The 18,766-nt window shown below is 40.3% G+C and overlaps 1 protein-coding gene across 6 annotated transcripts; it reads right to left on the bottom strand.

Moving 5' to 3' along the window:
- Positions 1-736: 736 nt before the first annotated feature.
- On the bottom strand, positions 737-17,904 carry LOC139115469 (cytoglobin-like). 6 transcript variants are annotated; one of them, XM_070677584.1, is made up of 4 exons: positions 17,833-17,904; positions 3,868-3,989; positions 2,163-2,391; positions 737-1,652 (listed from the first exon to the last, which is right to left on the bottom strand). In XM_070677584.1, exons 1-4 carry the CDS (start codon positions 17,887-17,889, stop codon positions 1,527-1,529), a joined length of 534 nt encoding a protein of 177 aa, XP_070533685.1. In that variant the 5' UTR covers positions 17,890-17,904; the 3' UTR covers positions 737-1,526. The 6 variants fall into 6 exon arrangements, with proteins under 6 accessions (XP_070533685.1, XP_070533690.1, XP_070533687.1 ...); XM_070677589.1 differs by lacking the exon at positions 17,833-17,904 and adding an exon at positions 11,665-11,862; XM_070677586.1 differs by lacking the exon at positions 17,833-17,904 and adding an exon at positions 11,665-11,861 and having other exon boundaries at positions 3,868-4,018.
- Between the last annotated feature and the right edge of the window lie 862 nt (positions 17,905-18,766).

Raw genomic sequence — 18,766 nt, 5'->3', positions numbered from 1 at the left:
GATGACAGTTCCCTGAAGGTAGAATGCGCCTCGGGGCAGATATATGGACTCTAAAATTTTACAAATCTTTTTTCATTTACTAGTACTACTTGTGCATACCACCTTAAAAAAATTTCGATTTTCGTGAAAATTTTCTCTTACTCAACCTTGTACAAAAAAGTGAGTCGAAACAAGCAGCAGCAGCTGGACGGGAAAAATATACAGTTGGTTTCAATTCGGTGCTACAACTCTGTGTGTGAGAGAGTTTTCACGGAGAAAATTATTTTAATTTTCAGCTGCAATGGTCACTGAAAACAGCTTCATTATAGATCAAGTGCAATCAACTGTTCAGCTATTGGTCCAGCTAGACAGAGTTGCTGCATGCTTAGTCAGTGACTTTGAAATGTGTAGTGATATACCCAAACAAATGAATGTACAATATGTCTGTCTCACACACTGAGAGTTGTGGCACCGAATTGAAACCAACTCCAGTACAAACTAAGTGTCCGAGGGGCTCGCCACGAGGGGCATTCTACCTTAATCTCCTTAATCTTAATCTTGGCATGCAGCTGTGAATGGCCATAAATCGCTCTGGGAATCATTTATCCGTTTTCTTGCAAACAGAATTGCATCTGCTTGCAACTAGAATTGATGACCATATGTCTGCATGCGTGGGGATATGAATATTTTACAGTTTACAGATTATGGATGTCAACACTGCGCATTCCCACAAATGTGACTAGTATCCTGACAAATATAATGTATTAAAAGAAAAAAAGGCTTTATTTAAATGAAAAGAGGAATAACAATATTTTATCAAATGTAGTGTTAATCTAATATGTACAGAGGTATGAAGTGTACATGGGACAGCTTAATGTGCGATACGAAATGTTATCTGAATATGCAAGTAAAGACTAGAAAACAAGTGATCAGTTCTGTATGTACTTGGTTCACCAAATACTATGTTGGCCTTACAACGTCCAGTAGTAATATTCATGGTAATGTCAGATATGTAGTTTTAGTAAGTTTATAATACAAAATTTAAATCATATATTGGTTGAGCACGTCGGGTTAGTGCTACACATTTTGGATATAACATATCTAGGTAGTACCCAGTGACACAAAGGCTGGTTGAGGAAACTTGCATGTTACTACATTGACGTTCGCTCAAAGTTACCAATATCTTCATTAAGCTGGTAAATACATCATTCTTACACAAAAAGCGTCAACTGTTGACATTTCGTCGATCACTGTAAAGAAAACAAATATCCGTCCATCGCGCTTAATTCATTTATAAGTTGACGACAGTAGAGCTCCAAACACTTTCAACTTTAAACGTTAAAACTAAATCTACCACAAAGACAGCAATGGCTCGGAAAGAGCACATCACTATAAATAACTAAAACAATGACAGTTTTTTAGAGAAACACTGTCATCCTAATCTAGATACAGTCAGCTCATATTCTCGTAAGATGGATGTCATTGGTCGCTTGAAATCGTCTGAAACGTAAGAGATAATTCTTGTAACCTGGTTCCACCTGTAAGATTTATAATTCCTTCACGATAACAGATTGTATAACTCCCCAAGCTTTTATCCAGGCCGCCTTGGCGTACTCGGTGTAGCTACTGCCGGATTTGTTTTCAACCAACCATATCGCGACCACTCCAAGTTTCTGACGTTGGGAACAAGCAAAGAGAGATCAGAATGACTCATGCAATTCTTCTATTTCGACATGAAAGTCTAAATATTGATAAAGGTTGAATTTATCTGGTTCGAAATGCCAAGTTTCTTTACAACCGTACAAGTGTACAATATTTATTTTCAGATTCACCACAATTTAAGGAAGGCGGTCGTCGGAACTCTGCTCAAAGGTTGCCAGGGATCTCTACTCTACTGTATATAGATGTTGGCGATTGATATAAGTTGAAACATGTTTGTTAACAATGAATATCGTAAAATTTCAATGTTGCAGCTATGTTGAAGTGATGCATCTAAATATCGTGCACGTGAATAGATTGTAAACAAAAAATCGCACAGGCGCAGATCCGACTACCCCCTTCCCTTGAATTTATTCAAAAGTTACGAACACAATAATGATTACCGTAAACGGATATTTTCGGACATAATAATGACGTAAAAGGCATGTAATCAAGAGCGTTGCCACACCGTAACGCGTACTCACATCAAAGTCCGATTCTGTCACGTTCTTCACTTTGTGCGTTCGACCCAGGTTGACCAATAGTTCTACGAGTACTTCGGCGTCGTCCAGTGTCTCTACCAGGGAGTTGAGGGACGCCATCACGCGGAAGGCATGGGCTTTCATCGTCGGGTGTTTGCCAAGTTTCTCCAGGTCGTCGAGAAATTTCAGATTTTTAAATCGCTGCTTAGTTTCCGGATATTCCGAAAATAATCTGTTTTCAAACAAAAAAGAATGTTTTCATTGACATGAGTGATCGATGGAAGTTCATATGACTTTCATTGCAGATCCTACTTTCGCCGTCGTAAATCATACATTTCATTTACATAAAGTAATATTCGCACAGAGACCATTCTCGCAAGCCAGAGCATTTTTTCCTGCTCTGCTCTCGCAAAAAAAAATACGCGTTGGGTGATAAGACTCGCCGAAGAGGGCGTGGTGTACGACGATGACAGAGACCTGTGACCTGCATCAATAGCGCTATCGCTATCAGCTCATTCATTGGCTCATATTTCATGACAAAGTATGGTTGGTGGAGTGATATCAAGAACTTATGTAAATGACAGACTTATGATGACGCCCAGCTGGAAAGTATCGAATGTCATTTCTTTAAGTGAGGTAAAAAAAAGTTATAGTACTTACTTCAATTTCTAGAGGATGGCTTTATGCCAACAAAAGCAAAATAGTTGAAATATGACACCGCTTTAAAATGTTGACCTCGTTTTCTTGAACCTCAGATTATATTTCTCTATCACTTGTATAAAAATATATTTCGGATTTATATTTCACTTAAACTCACACGAAGTGTATTTCGGATTCATATTTCATAAACTTACACAAAGTGTATTTCGGATTCATATTTCATAAACTTACACAAAGTGTATTTCGGATTCAGAGTGTGTTTCGGATTCTGTACTGTATAATCACACAAGCTTTTAGTACAAATAAGAATGTCGAGAAAAATTCCAAAGTTACAGCTGGCATCTGATCGTTGAGGAAAGTTTCGTCTAAAACAACCAACATTTTACCGGTCGTGTAACATATGACAAATAATTATTGAATGCAAAGCCTCAAAATGTTCAATCTTTTACTTCAAATTGTGTAAATGGTTCGCCTTGGTACTGTTTACCTTTGCCTTGATCTTGATCTTTCTTAAAGGGCGGTGGTCGTCGGAACGGCGCATGTGCAACTTTCTTGTTTACAAATATTGTATTTCATTCACTATATAGATGCATCATGTCAAAATAGATGCAACATTTAAATTTTATAATGTACATTAAGACAAACATGTTTTAACTTTCATCAATCACCAACGTAGCTTAGATACAGAGTTTGCATCGGTCGTAGGGGTCCCTAGCGACCTTTGAGCCCCGTCCCGACGACCACCGCCCTTTAAAAAATCGTTCTATTGTGTGTGATTAACTTCTGGGTTGACTTACAGATATTATATCAGAAAGGTTTGATGAGCAAAAACAAGGCATCATGCATCAGGGTGTTGACACGCCATGGAGGGGATATTGTGTCAGGTACCCCGGTACTATGATGTTGTGACCTTGAGCAAAACACATAGCTTCCCATCATACACCGTCCTGTAATTGACCTTAGACTGTTTGGTTATAGAAATAATATACATGATAACTATGCGAAGGGTTGGACCCGAAAGTCAGGAGTTCAAGCTTCATAGACTCACCTCAACAAGAGAGCTACTCCATTCTCCTTTCTGTTGGCGTATATTTCCTTCCAAGTGTCCCTGATTGCTTGCTTCTCATTCGGAGTCAGCGTCGTGTCTGGGTCTGGTATGTCTCCCATTTTCTACAAGAGGTGTGGAAAGAATTGCCTCTCTGAAAATAAATTATAGCATTTCTAAAACCCATTAAGAAGTAGAAATAAAAATAAATGTTTCCGATGACCCGACCTACCCTTCTTTCTTGTCTTCTCAAAATTAGCGCTTAGATTTACCAGTACCAAAGTATACCGGAATATAAATAATAAATTCCAAATGTACCTCACCTACTTCCACCTGAAAAAATAGACAAACTTCATTAAATTGAGCAGTTTGTGATTTTACACACGTAGTTTACAATTAGAAAGAAATCATCGAGTAGAATTAGCCTTATCCAGACGTTTGTATTATTAAGGGCAATAAACATTACGTCATGGGTAAATTTACTGCAAAATACACTAATCGGAGGAAAAGTTATAAATTAATTTCTATGAGCTGCAACTTTTGAAGCTTTTTCCATTATTTTTATTCTTTCTTTGGAGGTACGCGCGATTCAGAGGAGTTTCACCTGGCAGAAACTAACTCACTACTGCGCAGACTCGCAGATAACGCGTTCGATCGCTAGGAAAACCTAACTTGGGCTGCCAAATGTAAAATAAGTTTATATGAAATAGAACAGAAAGGAGAGAAATTGTTGCAAATGATTTTATTTCATCCACTTGTACCAAGTCTATATATGACTTTGCTAACATGGTTTTGTCTGTACCGTGATCACTTCGAATTCCGGGTTCAACTTATTCATAACGTTACTGTGTAAGGCACTGCATTGCAACATACGGTGGGCGCTAAGGTATAGTAAAATATGCTTGTTTCGTAGAACAAACAAAACTAGTTAATATGGTATTGCCCTTCTAAAGACAGTATGACGTTAATTGATTTGTGCTTGAATTGTGAGTTCCTCTGCAATACCAGTTAACTCAGGCTGAGTGGATGACGTCCAAGGGTAAAGCGCACACCTAAGTTTTAGTCTCACATTTTCATCTACTTACCATACCTGCACGGAACGATTGTAGGATTACTACGAACCTATTGGGCTGCTAGGATAATGGTGAAACCAAATAGCCTGAGGCCCTAGGAAAAGCTAACCAGCTAGATAAAAATATCAAAAGGTTTAGTGCGTACAGGTCTTGACCCGTTAACTCAGGTGGACAGCAAATAAGCAGTGTCATCTTCCCGCAGACAGACTACATTGTTTGTTTAGCAGTTTGATTGATATGACAAGCGGTTATCGACTTTGCCCATCCGATAGCAGGCCAAGGTCGCCTCACCTTAACCCTTTCACCCCCAGTTCCCTGTATACAGGTCCAACTTTACCATAGGAAACAATGGATTTAGGACAAACCATGGTGGTGAAAGGGTTAAATTGAACAAGTTGAGATGGGGGCAGCGCACATTTAATAACAACAAGTTACTGCAGGCCAGCGGCAAATAATACGTGATCATGTGACTATTGTGTCGCTGTGATACTGGATCAGTGAGCAATATTAATTACATACGGATTATATCTATGCCTTATATTGTTTCTCGGTGTTGCATTTTGTCCAGTTCCCGACCGTCTTCAAAGTGAAATACTGAGAAGCGGTTAGAGAATAAATAGGTGTGCAGCATCATTCCATCATTCCATCACGACCTACGTGATTCTGACATGCTTGATTGTGTCGTTATTGCATTTTTGTAGGAAGATACACACTAGATGACTGACAAGCCGCATGTACTCATTAACCCTTTGAGTCCTGTAATTTTTCTCACCAAAATTGCAGTGCAACATTTTACCAATTTTTATGAATTTTTCTGTATTTTTTTTGATAATTTTGGATCAAATGGACATCACATTTCATTTGCTACAGTTTTCACCAAAATTTTGGCAAAAATCTGAAAAACAATGACTGGGGCACATTTTATAAAGGTGACAAAAATTGACTTTGGCGTTCAATGGGTTAAATAAGAACCACTATATGCTTGTAACTCATGACCCCTGACCCCGAACCTAGACCAAGGAACTCGATCGTCTGACACACTTGGAGGTAATTTAATAGGACCAAGTTGCGTGTATCGCTTTACTTGTTTTTATCCATCGGCATGTTAAATGGTTGTGCTCGATTTTAAACATGACACAAAATTTTATACAGGATATCTAGCGGATAAATATCGAAGAAATCGTAGCGGTTTAAATCGCCCCTTCTCTTTCTGTTCAAATGGAGCTAAAGAACAGCGGCTCAATGGTGCAACTTTTTTTGTGTCCAATCCGTGTTTTGACTCGCACCATCGTTCTTGACGGCCTTATTACATATATTTAACACGACATTTCATATTAGTGTGAGTAGAAATAACTAAATGTTTTACTTTTTGTTTACAGAGTAAAGCACGAGGTTCAAATCTCTTCAACCGCCAGATGACGCTGGCGCTCACCGACAAATACAAATGTGTCTGTACTTCTCCGATGTGTATTTTCGGGAAATGTTATCACAGCTGAAATGAGGTTACTGCCAAGACATTTGCCTCGGAGAACTAAGCCCTACTTCCATATCGTGTATCAGACAGAACACATGCCAGGTCACGCCAAATTTACCAATCACGTCAACGCCGATACAAAGTTACTGGCCGTGCAGTGAAAGCGTTGAGACGCAAGACAGTGACCAAACCTCACAAGAATCAACTAAAAGCTAGTACGAGGAATGGATCTTCTCCCTGTATTGTAGAGATAAATACCGTGGGGAAACTTTGTGCATTCTTTGACCTACAAACACTTACTCCTATAAGGCACACTAATTCTGAATCACAAATAGTGAATCATTTAATTTCGAATTGAATCCCTCTTGAAAAGGTGCGTTGCTACACAAGTATGACGTGGTTTAACCATAAAAACGAGGTATATTAAAATGTCGCACAAAGTTCTGAACATTGAAGTGGAAATAGGTGACGCGCGTTGTGTATACTGCACATGGACCCAGCTTCAGTACGGTTGATGTATCCCAGCAATGTTGTATTCTGTGTTGGATACATGTGAACATTGAACTCATAACCGAGTGCTCGGTTTTGCACTCGGAAAGAAAAGTTCTGGCCGCGGGGTAGACGAATTTGCTTTGTGCTTTACCTTTATGATTACACCCTCGTAAAATCACCCAGAAAATAGTGTCGTTCTGTTAATTTGTGGTTTTCTTACTTAAAATCTGGTGTTACAAAATCCTTGTTCTCCTGCATGCAATGGATAGAGCATACAGTTCCATTTTGGTCCAGCAGCTGTAATTTTTGATCACCTTTCACCATCACTTTTTTAATGGTGACTACACCTTCTTGTTCTACTCCATAAAGCATGATGAGAGATACAGCATTCAGTTTGTCAACTAAGCCTGCATATGCGTAGACTACGTTATTATTGTTGCCAAGTGATTCTGGCCTGGATTAAAATTCAAATGCCAGCAATAAAAGTGCACTTTGAACTTATACCCGTTGTGTTTACAAGCTTGATAGTGAGTGTTTCCGACCTATTTTGTGAAGCAGAACAAGAATTTGCGGTTGACTGTGACATACAAAACAAAAATAGCTAAACACTCATCAACAGTTACAGCTACTGGCCCCATTAATCGTAGACGTGTACCTGAACATAACTTTCAGTAAATTTTGCAATATTCAAACACTGAACAAGATCATAGATGAACAAGCTAGCTGGTAATATGATGGCGAACTGTCCTGGTACACATACATCGAGCACAGAAGTCTTGTTATCGCTGTATGCAAGGTATTTTGTCCCGTAGTATGCACTGATAGCGGTCGAACGTTTATAATTACACTGACAGTGGTACAGTTATCTCGATTAAAATGATCCGTGTTTGTATGGAGGGCATTCTCTGCAGGAACAACAAACAAACCCTGATATTACAAAGACAAAACTCGACATTACAGTTTGTTCTGTAAGAACTACAGTATTCTTTTGGACGCACCTAAGCTTGGAAGAGAATGGGGAAAAGTTGATCGGTTCCGAAACACTGTCAACTGGAAACTGGTTCGTCACAAACCGGGAAAAGTAACAATTGAGGGCCACCAATGCGCGAAACCATGGCAACGCAATGCTATTCGACGGCATTGAGGGAGGTGTGTATATCTCTGCGAAACTTACCGTGCAACGTTCACCGGTCGAGGGACAGCCGAAACAACAACGTCGCACACCCGAAACAAGAACGAATGCCCGAGGAGCTAGAAATATTCAAAGAAGAGATGCGCGCTGACAAGTTTCCAGAAAACTGCGCATATTCCTTGACAGGGGGCGGTCACTGCTCATCTATCATGTGATATGTTATGAATGGTCGTGCTGAAATGACCTCGTCTGTGGTGCCAGCCGTTTTTAGGGTCAGATAATATATTTATCCATCGTTCACCTGAGAACAAAACTATCAAACATTTGCAGAGGGCAGTCTCTGTCCAAATACAAACGTTGAGAACGAAATCACGAAACAAGAGCTTGATACCATTATCTGGCCATGTACGTCATCACAGCATTGCATATGTCACCGAATAGCATCTTTTGTAATTTTCAAAAATCTGCGGCAGATCGGGTCATGAACTCTCACGATATATTACCACTGTCTTCAGAAACCAAGCTTGTAGTTGTATTCAGAACCTTTGAGACACGTGAGGCTTACAAGTCATACGATAAAGTGTACGAACACCCGATCGTGGGATCACGTGATCTTGTGAGCACCGGTTATAAATGACGATAGAGATACTAGTACACCAGTATACAATAGCTACCATTCAGACCTAGGATTACTTGTCGAATTTATCTATTTATTTACTTACCTATTTATCTCAAAATTCTTCAGGTCACCATAGCAACGTTTCGCTCTCAGTCTGTCTATCCCTATCTATCTATCTATCTATCTATCTATCTATCTATCTATCTATCTATCTATCTATCTATCTATCTATCTATCTATCTATCTATCTAACTAGCTAGCTTACAGATTTATATAGCGCCAAATACTTAAAGTAAAACAATATTCAGTGGCGTTGTGACTGATAATTAATATGCTCTCAGAAAGATGTGTCTCTTGATTGTTTTGACATTTGGAGAGGTTTTTTATGTCCAAAGGACGAGATTTCCACAGAACAGGAGCTGCTGAGGAGAACGAACGGCGAGAAGTCAGATTCAATCTGTGTGTGTGTGCATATATCCGATGAACGAAAATTACGTGATGTTGAAAGCGGTGTGATACACGATTCCTCCACGTTTTATGGAGGGACCGTGCTGAAACAAAGTAGCTTAGAAAGAAACCGTTGTTTGCGTCCCTTGTCGAAAGGAACCACTATTTGCGTGCGTTGTTTGTGGAGCCAAACAAGTAGAATGCAAAGACAATATCCAGTATAGTTTGCACAACCATCAGAAATCTGAACAGTACGTGTCTATTTCTTTCTATTCCGCGCTGTATCTCTTGAGAAGTCAGTCATACCTTTCTACGTCTTGAAGCATGTTAAAAAGTTTCTATTAGCTTGACTGGGCGATCCTTCACAGTGACACAAAACAGTGCAAAGACAGCGGACGAGTAAAGCGGTGACACCGTAAATCTACCGTAAATGGCGAAACAACAAAAATGCAAACTAATAAACTGCATATATTGGAGAGTCTCGGTCAAGTTGAAACTCGTCACTATTTGCTATTATATAGGTTCATTTTGAGTTAGGGCTTCATTTTAACTGGATAGGGAGATCAGACTGGGACAGGCCACAGTCCCTCCATAGAGGGACTATACACAGTCCTAAAAAGCTAGTCTTCACCTGTACTGGCAGCATTTTGAGACTTGCAGATAAAACGAAGTTTTCGCCACTTGTTAAGCCAAACTGGTAAATTTAATTTCTCAATAGAGGCGATTTTTTTTTTCAAATATTGGACATTGTCAGTTGGAGAAAAAGTCTCTCATCTCTTGCCAAAGCACTCGTACAAAGACCCTGTTGTTGTCTTTCATGAATCAGAATACTGTAAAATCAAACAAAGTGTGTTAGAAGTAAAATTTTACTGCCAATAAGACTGTGGCTGCGCAAACGACAAACGTAATTCTTTCGTTTAGGGGGGAGGGGGTAAAAGCTCATTTCGTTTTGTGTGCGTCAAAATCGCATAAGGATTTTCGTCTATTGTTTTCGAAGTGCGACTTTGCAGCGAGAACGCAATACTACCTTCGCGTTCATCGAGAACAGAATGACCACAAAATACGGAGACAGAAAAGACAACGAAAAGACATAAATTTGAAATAAAAACTTGTATGCTTTTTCAACGTGAAACATGTACGTGAAACATTTTCCTACGTGCGAAATGCATTAAAATGTTCTGTCTTAAAAAGTGAAACGCGTAAAGTGGAGGTTTATTAATTAATGTGCACTTCCGGTATTTTTTCATGGGCGTGCGGATCGGAGAGGTGCGTGTGGGTTTGTCAGAAACGGCATCATAATACGAAATTGATTTCGCATAAGAACTTTCGTTTTGAGAGGGGAGGGAGGGGGTTTCAAGTAAAACGAAGGAATTACGTTTCTTGTGCGTCAGCTTTTATTATCGACGGCCCCTTAAAAAGTTCCGTAAATAACATTTACTTATCATCCCTATAGTTAGCTCTGCATGGCAGGGCTGTGTGTTACCGGCGTTACACGGCCTCCCTCCTGTGGTGGGAGGCCGTGTAACGCCGGTAACACACAGCCCTGCCATGCAGAGCTACCCTATAGTGTAAGCCAAGTTGAACGCACTGTATCAAGGCCCTTGCAATCAAAATATGCTTGTACCATTTAGATTTATCTCAATAAAATTTTATGTCTTGAAATTTTGCATAGGCAGCCTTGTAAAATTTGCATATTATTCGTCCTGCATTCGCATTTTCCTTTCGTAATGTCAATCCAGCATAGATGTCTAACAAATAATGTGAACAACAGGAACAGTGTGTGAATACCCGTAATTGTCTCTATTCTTCCAGTTCCTGTCCACGCCACGTGTGTTATGTAAGGGAGCTAAATGTGTTTGGATTCTCGTAACATGACTCCAAGGAGCGGCATAACATTAACAATATAAGGCAGAATAAGCGATTTAGATTGGAACATTGACGCTGGTAGGATACTCAATGGTGGAAAAGGTCTCCTTTGAGATACCGTCTGACCTTTATTTGCACCCGTCTGCCAGGTAGAGCGTTTAACTTGTTACCCATTGGAGTGCAATGTGGACACTGAGCGCTCTCCGGCAAAGTCTATTGTCCGAGTTAAAAATCGGGTCCTGCAAAACAACGACTGGGGGGGGTTGGGGTTGAAGGGAAACCCTTTCGCCGGGAACTTCAAAGTCTTCTGGAACTGATAATTTACGCCAGTTGTTGTCGTCTGTTAAAAGAGTGACAGAGATGTCGTTTTGATCCGGACGCAAAACGGATATTGTGTCGGTCGATCAGATATGAGACCTGGTCTTATCAATCTTCCCGCATATGTGTTTCCTTTTATTGTACATGTATAAACCGTGAAGCAAGGCAAGATCGACAAAAAAGGCCGGACACGCTGATATTAAACGCGACATTATCGGCTAAAAAGGTAATTGCCCTGACCTGATAGCTTGGAATACATGATTGAACCTAAAAGCACACATCCATAACAAACACCATTGATATACGGGTAAACATCAATGCACACACACACATTTCAAGATCGAGCAGGTTTTACGTTTCAGTCACATAACTCACTCACCAGTCAGCAAAGTTCTTGGTGGTTCAGTCTTCTTGTATACGATACAGATATGTTTATTGGCGCCTTTCCATCAGTTATTCAAAGACGAATATACCTTGGTTTGGTGTCGATAGAGTCAGCGATTGGAGCGGTCAGTCATGAAAAAGCGCAAACACGAAGAACGGACTTTCATGACCGTGCCATTGGCTGGAGTGCAACACAGGTTGACCTTTGCCACCGTGACGTAAAATGCGAAACGTGGCCCAGATCTAGTACCCTGATTTACATGAGCGGTAGCCATTTGTGCAACGAATGATTCTGATCGGATGTTTTTTTAACAAAATGAACATTTGGAGGAAAAAGTGCACGACTGGCCTGACACTGCATTTTTGACAGAAAATATCTTCTGCCGCTCATTTCTTCAATTTCTGCTACCTAAGCCTCATTAGTGTTCATTGAACAGACATTACATAGTATACCAGGTGTAATGCTCCGGTGTAACGAACAATGGAGCTCTCAGAAAATAATTTGTTGACCAAGAAAGAGAAAGTTGGCCCAAGAATTTACTACATCTGCAAGTATTTTCATTGCTTTAAAATTTCTACATGTAAATGAGATCGTCTGGCCCCTTTAAAAAGGCAATAAACCAAATTCGAAATCTGTCGAACGAATCCCCTCTGAAAAATTGATGTTTATACTGAAAATGAGAAAACTGACCCCAACAATTTACATGTACAAATTTTGTCATCAGTTGTACTCATCATGAATGAAAGTGATCAGGCCAGTGGTTACGCAGCTGCAGAAAATGTCTCGACTATACTGAGGAAACTGACCCAACCCAAACTTGATTGAAGTCATGAAAGCTGTTAAAGAGTTGTTTGAGAAGACGATGTTCAGAGTAAAACTGGTGGAAAAGGCCTGAAGATACGAATACGCACATTTCATGTCCGGGTTAGATCGTCTCTCGTAAGCTACGAACCAAATTTTATCAGATTCTTTAGAGCAGTTATCGATATATCTACAAAGCGGACACACTTTTACGACGATGACCCTAAGTTGGGAAAGTTTATGACGCTCTAAGTGTCCCTGAAATAGCTGCCAAAAAAGTTATGCAGAAACGTCAAAGGCTGGTGATCGATTTTTGGCCAAGACAAATCCTGGTGCTCCGCGTAATAGAACCATCACAAAACCGCTGTATTCGGAGTGGAGTCGAGCACTGAGACACTTTCAAGAGACAGAGTCCAGGGCTACATGAAGTTGACAAAACAACTGTGGTTTACTGGTGCGTGGTGTTTCTCCTTTATTTTTCGTCAAGAAACACCTCAGTGTCGGTGGTTCTCTATAACATAAGCTAACTCAAGTTTCACTCTGGTATGGTACAGCGCCTGGTACTACCATCGTCGTAAACCACGCGCCTCTTTACGGCAATAGCTTAGCGCTACCCGTTGATTTTTACGCAGGTCAGCGGAGCGGAAATTATGCTCTGGCTCGCGAGAATGGGTACTACACATATAAAATGCATGTAATTTGACACTGAGTGAGATGTACAGCATGTTGACCGTCTAAGATTGAAATCATTACTTTTCGCATTGTTTCATGAAATGTTTAGATTTTTGTAAAATCTGTGTCGGAATTGATTATGAACAGATTAGCATTCGATTTTTAAGGTTGTTCTATGCTCAAACTCAAATCACGCCAATAAATGATGGTACGTTGAGCGGTATTTTTTGCCTGAATTTGAGGGTTCAACCGAATGCAAGAAGTCAAGGGTGACGTGATTCACACAGCACACACAGAAAGTCCAAGTATGAATTGCCATATGAAGTTGTATGGCTGTGTATTGCGCACGGTTTCATACAAAAAGTATTGCGATCTATTTTAGCATGTATGTTGTCTTTTTGACTCTGCCTGGACTTACATGCATGTAGACAGGCAAGTCCAGGCACCTGTGATACTGGTAGAGGAATGTCGAAAATTAGCCGTTGAGGGCGTGTAATCCTGCTGTAATTAATGCAGGTCATATGCGGGTTGAAACGACGAGATGTACACAGTTAGACGCGTAGATAGCCAATCCTAAGACATAAAGACACACGAACACATAAAAAATGGAAACTGTTCTTTATTCACACCAAAACAAAAACCGAAAAGAGAAAAGAAGGAAGAAAAACAAAGAATAAAATTGGTAAGTAAGTTTCTTTTCTTATTAGGCTATTTTCTCTCGTTTTACAAATATTTATACATGTATTCTCATTATTAGTGGCTGCCTTTGCTATGACATGAAAAGTCGTAGATCAGTACATACGACTGTCGTTCAAGTCATTCATGGTAGATACATCGTTCTAAAAGTGAGTAGTTTCACGTAAAAGTGCTCAATGATATACACATCACGTTCCATCCGGGTCATTACTTGCTGAACACATAGTTGTAACTTTCCAGGGTTTGAAAATCACCCCAACACGAGCTCAGGGTCTTAAAGCGCAGTGGTCGTCGCGCTGCGCATCCTCCTGAGGGGGTCCCCCTCTGTTGTAAACAAATCCAAGAACGCCGCACATGTTACGGGTTGATTGTAATGTTTGCGATATTGCCGCTTGTTAAAATGGCGGCTGATCTGTCACAAGCATACCAACTAACCAAATGTAACACGCAATAAAAGGTCAATTAATCTAAGTTAAATATCTGCTGAATATTGAACAATAATTGCACGCTGGATTGAGATCACATTTGCTCATGGTTTTCTTGAATCAGTTGAATGGGGCTCGGCTACTGTTATCGCTCGAGCCATAGAGCTAGACGTACGCATGTACGCATGTATACGCCAACAGACTATCAACGACCGGGCTCTAGTTTTCGACATCGCTAGCAAGGACGAGAGCTTTCATTTCAAGAGGCCCGACAGGTGTACAACAAGTTGTACAAAGACAACAACTCAAACTACAGAAATCTACAGCTCGCAGAGCAATGCCGCTGCAGCAACGCAGCAAGAAGCATCTCTGCATCTGTTCGTTCCGTGGTCTGTATGAACGTCCGTGTCAAACCGGGTATATGGCGCGCTACACTCGGCTGTGGAGAATCCAACTCAACTACAACAAAGTTTACCCCGTTTTGGGGTGCAAACGAGAATTCTGAGTACAGGTATCAAGTCAAGCGAAGGACCTTTCATAGGTCTTCTTGTTATGTGGGGGTTATCTCACTTGAAAGAGGATTCAGACCTACCCGGCAATCAGGAGGTACAACAACGAAGTTTGCCCAGCACCGGTAGGCCTACACCAGCTAGCGGTTGGATCACTGCCATGACCGTGCACAGGCCCGGGGCACAGGATCTCTCGATACGTCTATGCACGGTGTAGCCGTGCAATTTTCCTGCCAAATGCCGCGAAAACCCGCTCGTTTTGTCTATTGTTTCCTGACATTTACTATTTCTTACCACGTAATACTAGGAGAAGTAAGACATGGTGATCAACAGTTGGTTGTGGGCCAAGTCGTCGCGGGCCGGCCGGTACGTTGTGGGACCGGATTCTCTATATCCGTGTACGTCAACGCGGTGACCGTCTCCCAACAACATCTCCCGTGTCCTGCTCAGGCTAGCCGATCATGGTCTTGAGTGTAATTTTTGTGTTAGGCATTGTGCTTGTTGCTGGTCTACATGTATAGGCAATGTTGATCATTTTAGTTATGTATTTTCACTGTACTGTACATAGCATTGTGTATATCAGCGTGATCGAGCGCGATCAAAGCTTTTTGTTCACTGTGTCTGCGTACAGTGAACTCAGCGACATAATGTGCTGAGTGTAGTGTCCAATGTTCGTAGCTCTCACGAGTTTATACCACTGAAGTTCGTTTCCGATCTTAATATTTTACTATTGCATGATGTTGAGTCTTACAAAGGCCTTAACAAAGTGGGGGACTGCTCCCATCTCACTCCTATTGAAGTTGAGAAGACTTATGTTTACAAAAATTTATGTTTATCAACAAAAAAACCAACGCAAGCGCGGCGCGACGACCACTGCGCTTTAAGTTTAAAGTAGCATGAAAAAAGACACACGCACAGACGCGAGGGCCTGTGGTCCTACCTTGGCTGTGGATACTACAGAATTTCTTACGACAGTAATATAATCCCGCGGATAAATCTACCACCAATAACGAGATCTTGTGAGACCACTGTAGGGAGTCAGACTTTGGTTCAAGTCTGTGATTTGTGAATGTTTGAGCATTGTGGACGCGACGTTTTTTGTTCTGTTTTCATATGAAATGCATGAGTGGGGTGAACGCTATAAAGGGGAGTTTCTCCTGGTGAATCCGGCAGAAACTAACCCACGTACTGCGCAGACTCGAAGGTAACGCGTTCAATCGCTAAGAAAACCTGACCCGGGCTACTAAATTCCAAAAGATTTGTATGAAATAGAAGAGACACAAGAGAAACTATTACAAATGATTTTATTTTTTAACAATTCACCGACTTGAACAAAGTCTATGTTCAAACAGCAGTCCCGCCACTGTGGTTAAAATCAGTATTAGGCGCCCATTCAAACGACATTTCTTGTTCAACGAAGCGTGGATAAATCTACAACCAACAACGAGATCTCGTGAGACCACCGTAGGGAGTCAGACTTTTGTGCAGCAGTGACGTGATTTTTACTTTCTTGCATCGAAACTAGAGGATATTGTATGTACAAGCGGGACCATGATGAGAAAGAAAGAAATTCGAACGGCGCCTTTGACTTCAGTGCAATGTTGAAGAAAGAAAACTCTTCAACTGTGTCAAGATGGGTGAAGTTCGATTGTTTCACACTTCGAAAATGTGATTTTTTTTTATTTTCATAGCTTTGTTCATTGAATCAATTAAAACCGATTAAAAAGTCAATAAGGCCATTCTTGGAAATATCCACTTCGCCGAGTGGTAGAGCATGCAACATTGTATCCGATTCTGGCACAATGCCAAGACGCACGGAAGTCATAGGTCATGACCAACCCATGAAATCCAAGGAAAATAAAAGACACGGTACTTCCACAGAAATACACAACAAACAACAATTCTACGAATGGAAATTTGGCTGAATATCATACAACTCAGAAAGAAAGCCAGCCACAATCATACTAAATGGATGTTTTCCTACTAAATATCCTACGGTAAAGGTACGAGAAAACATTTATAAAGTTCAATGTACAGCGAGAATTGTTAAGTTCAAGTTCAGACACTAGAAAATGTTCAATGTACAGCGAGAATTGTTAAGTTCAAGTTCAGACACTAGACCCCAGAAAAATACTTTTTCTAAGGTCTATCATTGAACGTACTATTGTAATAAATTTGTATTTTATGGACGTTAACTTCGATTTTTGACCATTCTATCATTGTTTTTGTATTGAACTTTGCGAACGTTTACCATCCTCGATACCCCAAAGTAGGTTTAAAATATTTGAGTTGCCATTATCAGCAACTCATGTCTGCCATTAGTCGCGTCACTGCAAGAAGGTCGTCACTGACTTTCAGATAAAGATCACTGTTCTTCTGAAATGATCTGAAATGACTTGTTTCATTGACTTAAATTCAAACCAAAGTTAAATTTTTGTGTAGAGTGACCATTGTTCGATATTTATCAGAACAAGTTTTGCATTCTGATTATGGATTCTGGTATTACGTGAAAAATGATTTTTCTGGCGCACCTGTTAAATGATGAAATTTACAGATACGACCGTACTGCACGTACGCGATATGAGGAGCTTATCATTGATGTCAAGAAAACTTGGAAACTCAACTGAATGCTATTTAACACCATGGTGACGTCCTTTTGTATTGGACGGATAACTTTGTAGCTATAGTGAAACAGGAACAGGGAGACGGTGATTGCGCTTGAAATTGAACAGAATACTGATGATATATTGTGGTTGGCCCGGTGACTTCTGATCTCGGCCCACAGCCGCTTCGGAAGGCTTTAGAGAAGGTAAACTGACTGTTTCGTTGATCTTCGCTACAAGCTATGACAAGGCAAATAAAGGCGATTATCAAGGTGAGATATATTTTCAAAAGTGCTACATCTTTTTCGCCGATTCGCAAAATGGAAAATCTTCAGAATGCAAAACACGTGCCGTTGTCTCACCTATTGGTAAATGTATTACGCTCACTGTTTAGCGTTAGCACGGAATCGATACCAAAGTCTCGTAATTTTAAAAGTAAGTAATAGTTTAACCGACCTGTAATAAGCGGAATACTCTAGTGTCATTGGATTGCTCAAGTTTCGACACCGGCATAAAACGATCGTATCTTCTGGCAGTCCGATCAACATCTCCGTTGTGCTCGCATACATATATAGATACATATAGAGATACATAGTTACATAGATTAATAAATAGATACATAGATACATAGATACATAGATACATAGATACATACATACATACATACATACATACATACATACATAAATACATACATACAATAGGAAATGGTAAGTGGCAAGTGTTAGGACAGCTAATCTTTGTTTAGTTTCACCATGAACTTGTTGACCATAGCACCCTTGACCTTTCAATGACCCACTTTAGTACCAGCGTCAATGTAATCACAGTCCCTCTATCCCTATATGGATAGAGGGACTGTGATGCAATGTAAGCAGGGTTACCACTTTTACAAAGGCCTCTCTCTGTCCACCGTAGAAACTCTCATTTCCCTGTGCCTAGCGTGACATTTTGAATGTTTCAGGTGGTGAAAATTTGAGTGCCCAAGCTTGATTTATGTTTCCAAAATTTGAACGTGTTAGAACAACGAAAAAAATACTGATTTTGAAAATGTTTGCAATGTTTATCTCTCCGTTTCAGAGGACGTATGTCGAGCAAATGGAACAACTATATAAGTCGCAGCTTAAAATTGGAAGGTATATGACAAAGAGTCCGCCTGATACTGTGCGTATAGAGTGTAATCTCGTCGACTACAGCATGGAGGAAGTAGAAGCCTCTATTACCTCCATGGTTACAGTGGACCATTCAGTACTCTTTGCGCAACCTAGATAAATGGCGCCCCACTACATATGAGAGAGAGAGAGAGAGAGAGAGAGAGAGAGAGAGAGAGAGAGAGAGAGAGATGGGTTGATGTAGGGTACCTATGCAGCAGTTTCAATAAAATAGCCATTGC

Source organism: Ptychodera flava, chromosome 17, assembly GCF_041260155.1.
Source record: "Ptychodera flava strain L36383 chromosome 17, AS_Pfla_20210202, whole genome shotgun sequence".
NCBI classification, from domain to species: domain Eukaryota; kingdom Metazoa; phylum Hemichordata; class Enteropneusta; family Ptychoderidae; genus Ptychodera; species Ptychodera flava.
This window is presented reverse-complemented; position numbering and strand designations above follow the sequence as displayed.

Bases quoted from the DNA above. Each gene is read 5' to 3' on its own strand.
- LOC139115469 (XM_070677584.1), bottom strand. From the start codon at position 17,889: ATGCCGGTGTCGAAACTTGAGCAATCCAATGACACTAGAGTATTCCGC. The intron at 2,392-3,867 runs GTGAGTCTATGA...GTTTGAAAACAG, and splicing joins GGAGTAGCTCTCTTGTTGAG to ATTATTTTCGGAATATCCGG. The intron at 1,653-2,162 runs GTGAGTACGCGT...TCCCAACGTCAG, and splicing joins TGACAGAATCGGACTTTGAT to AAACTTGGAGTGGTCGCGAT.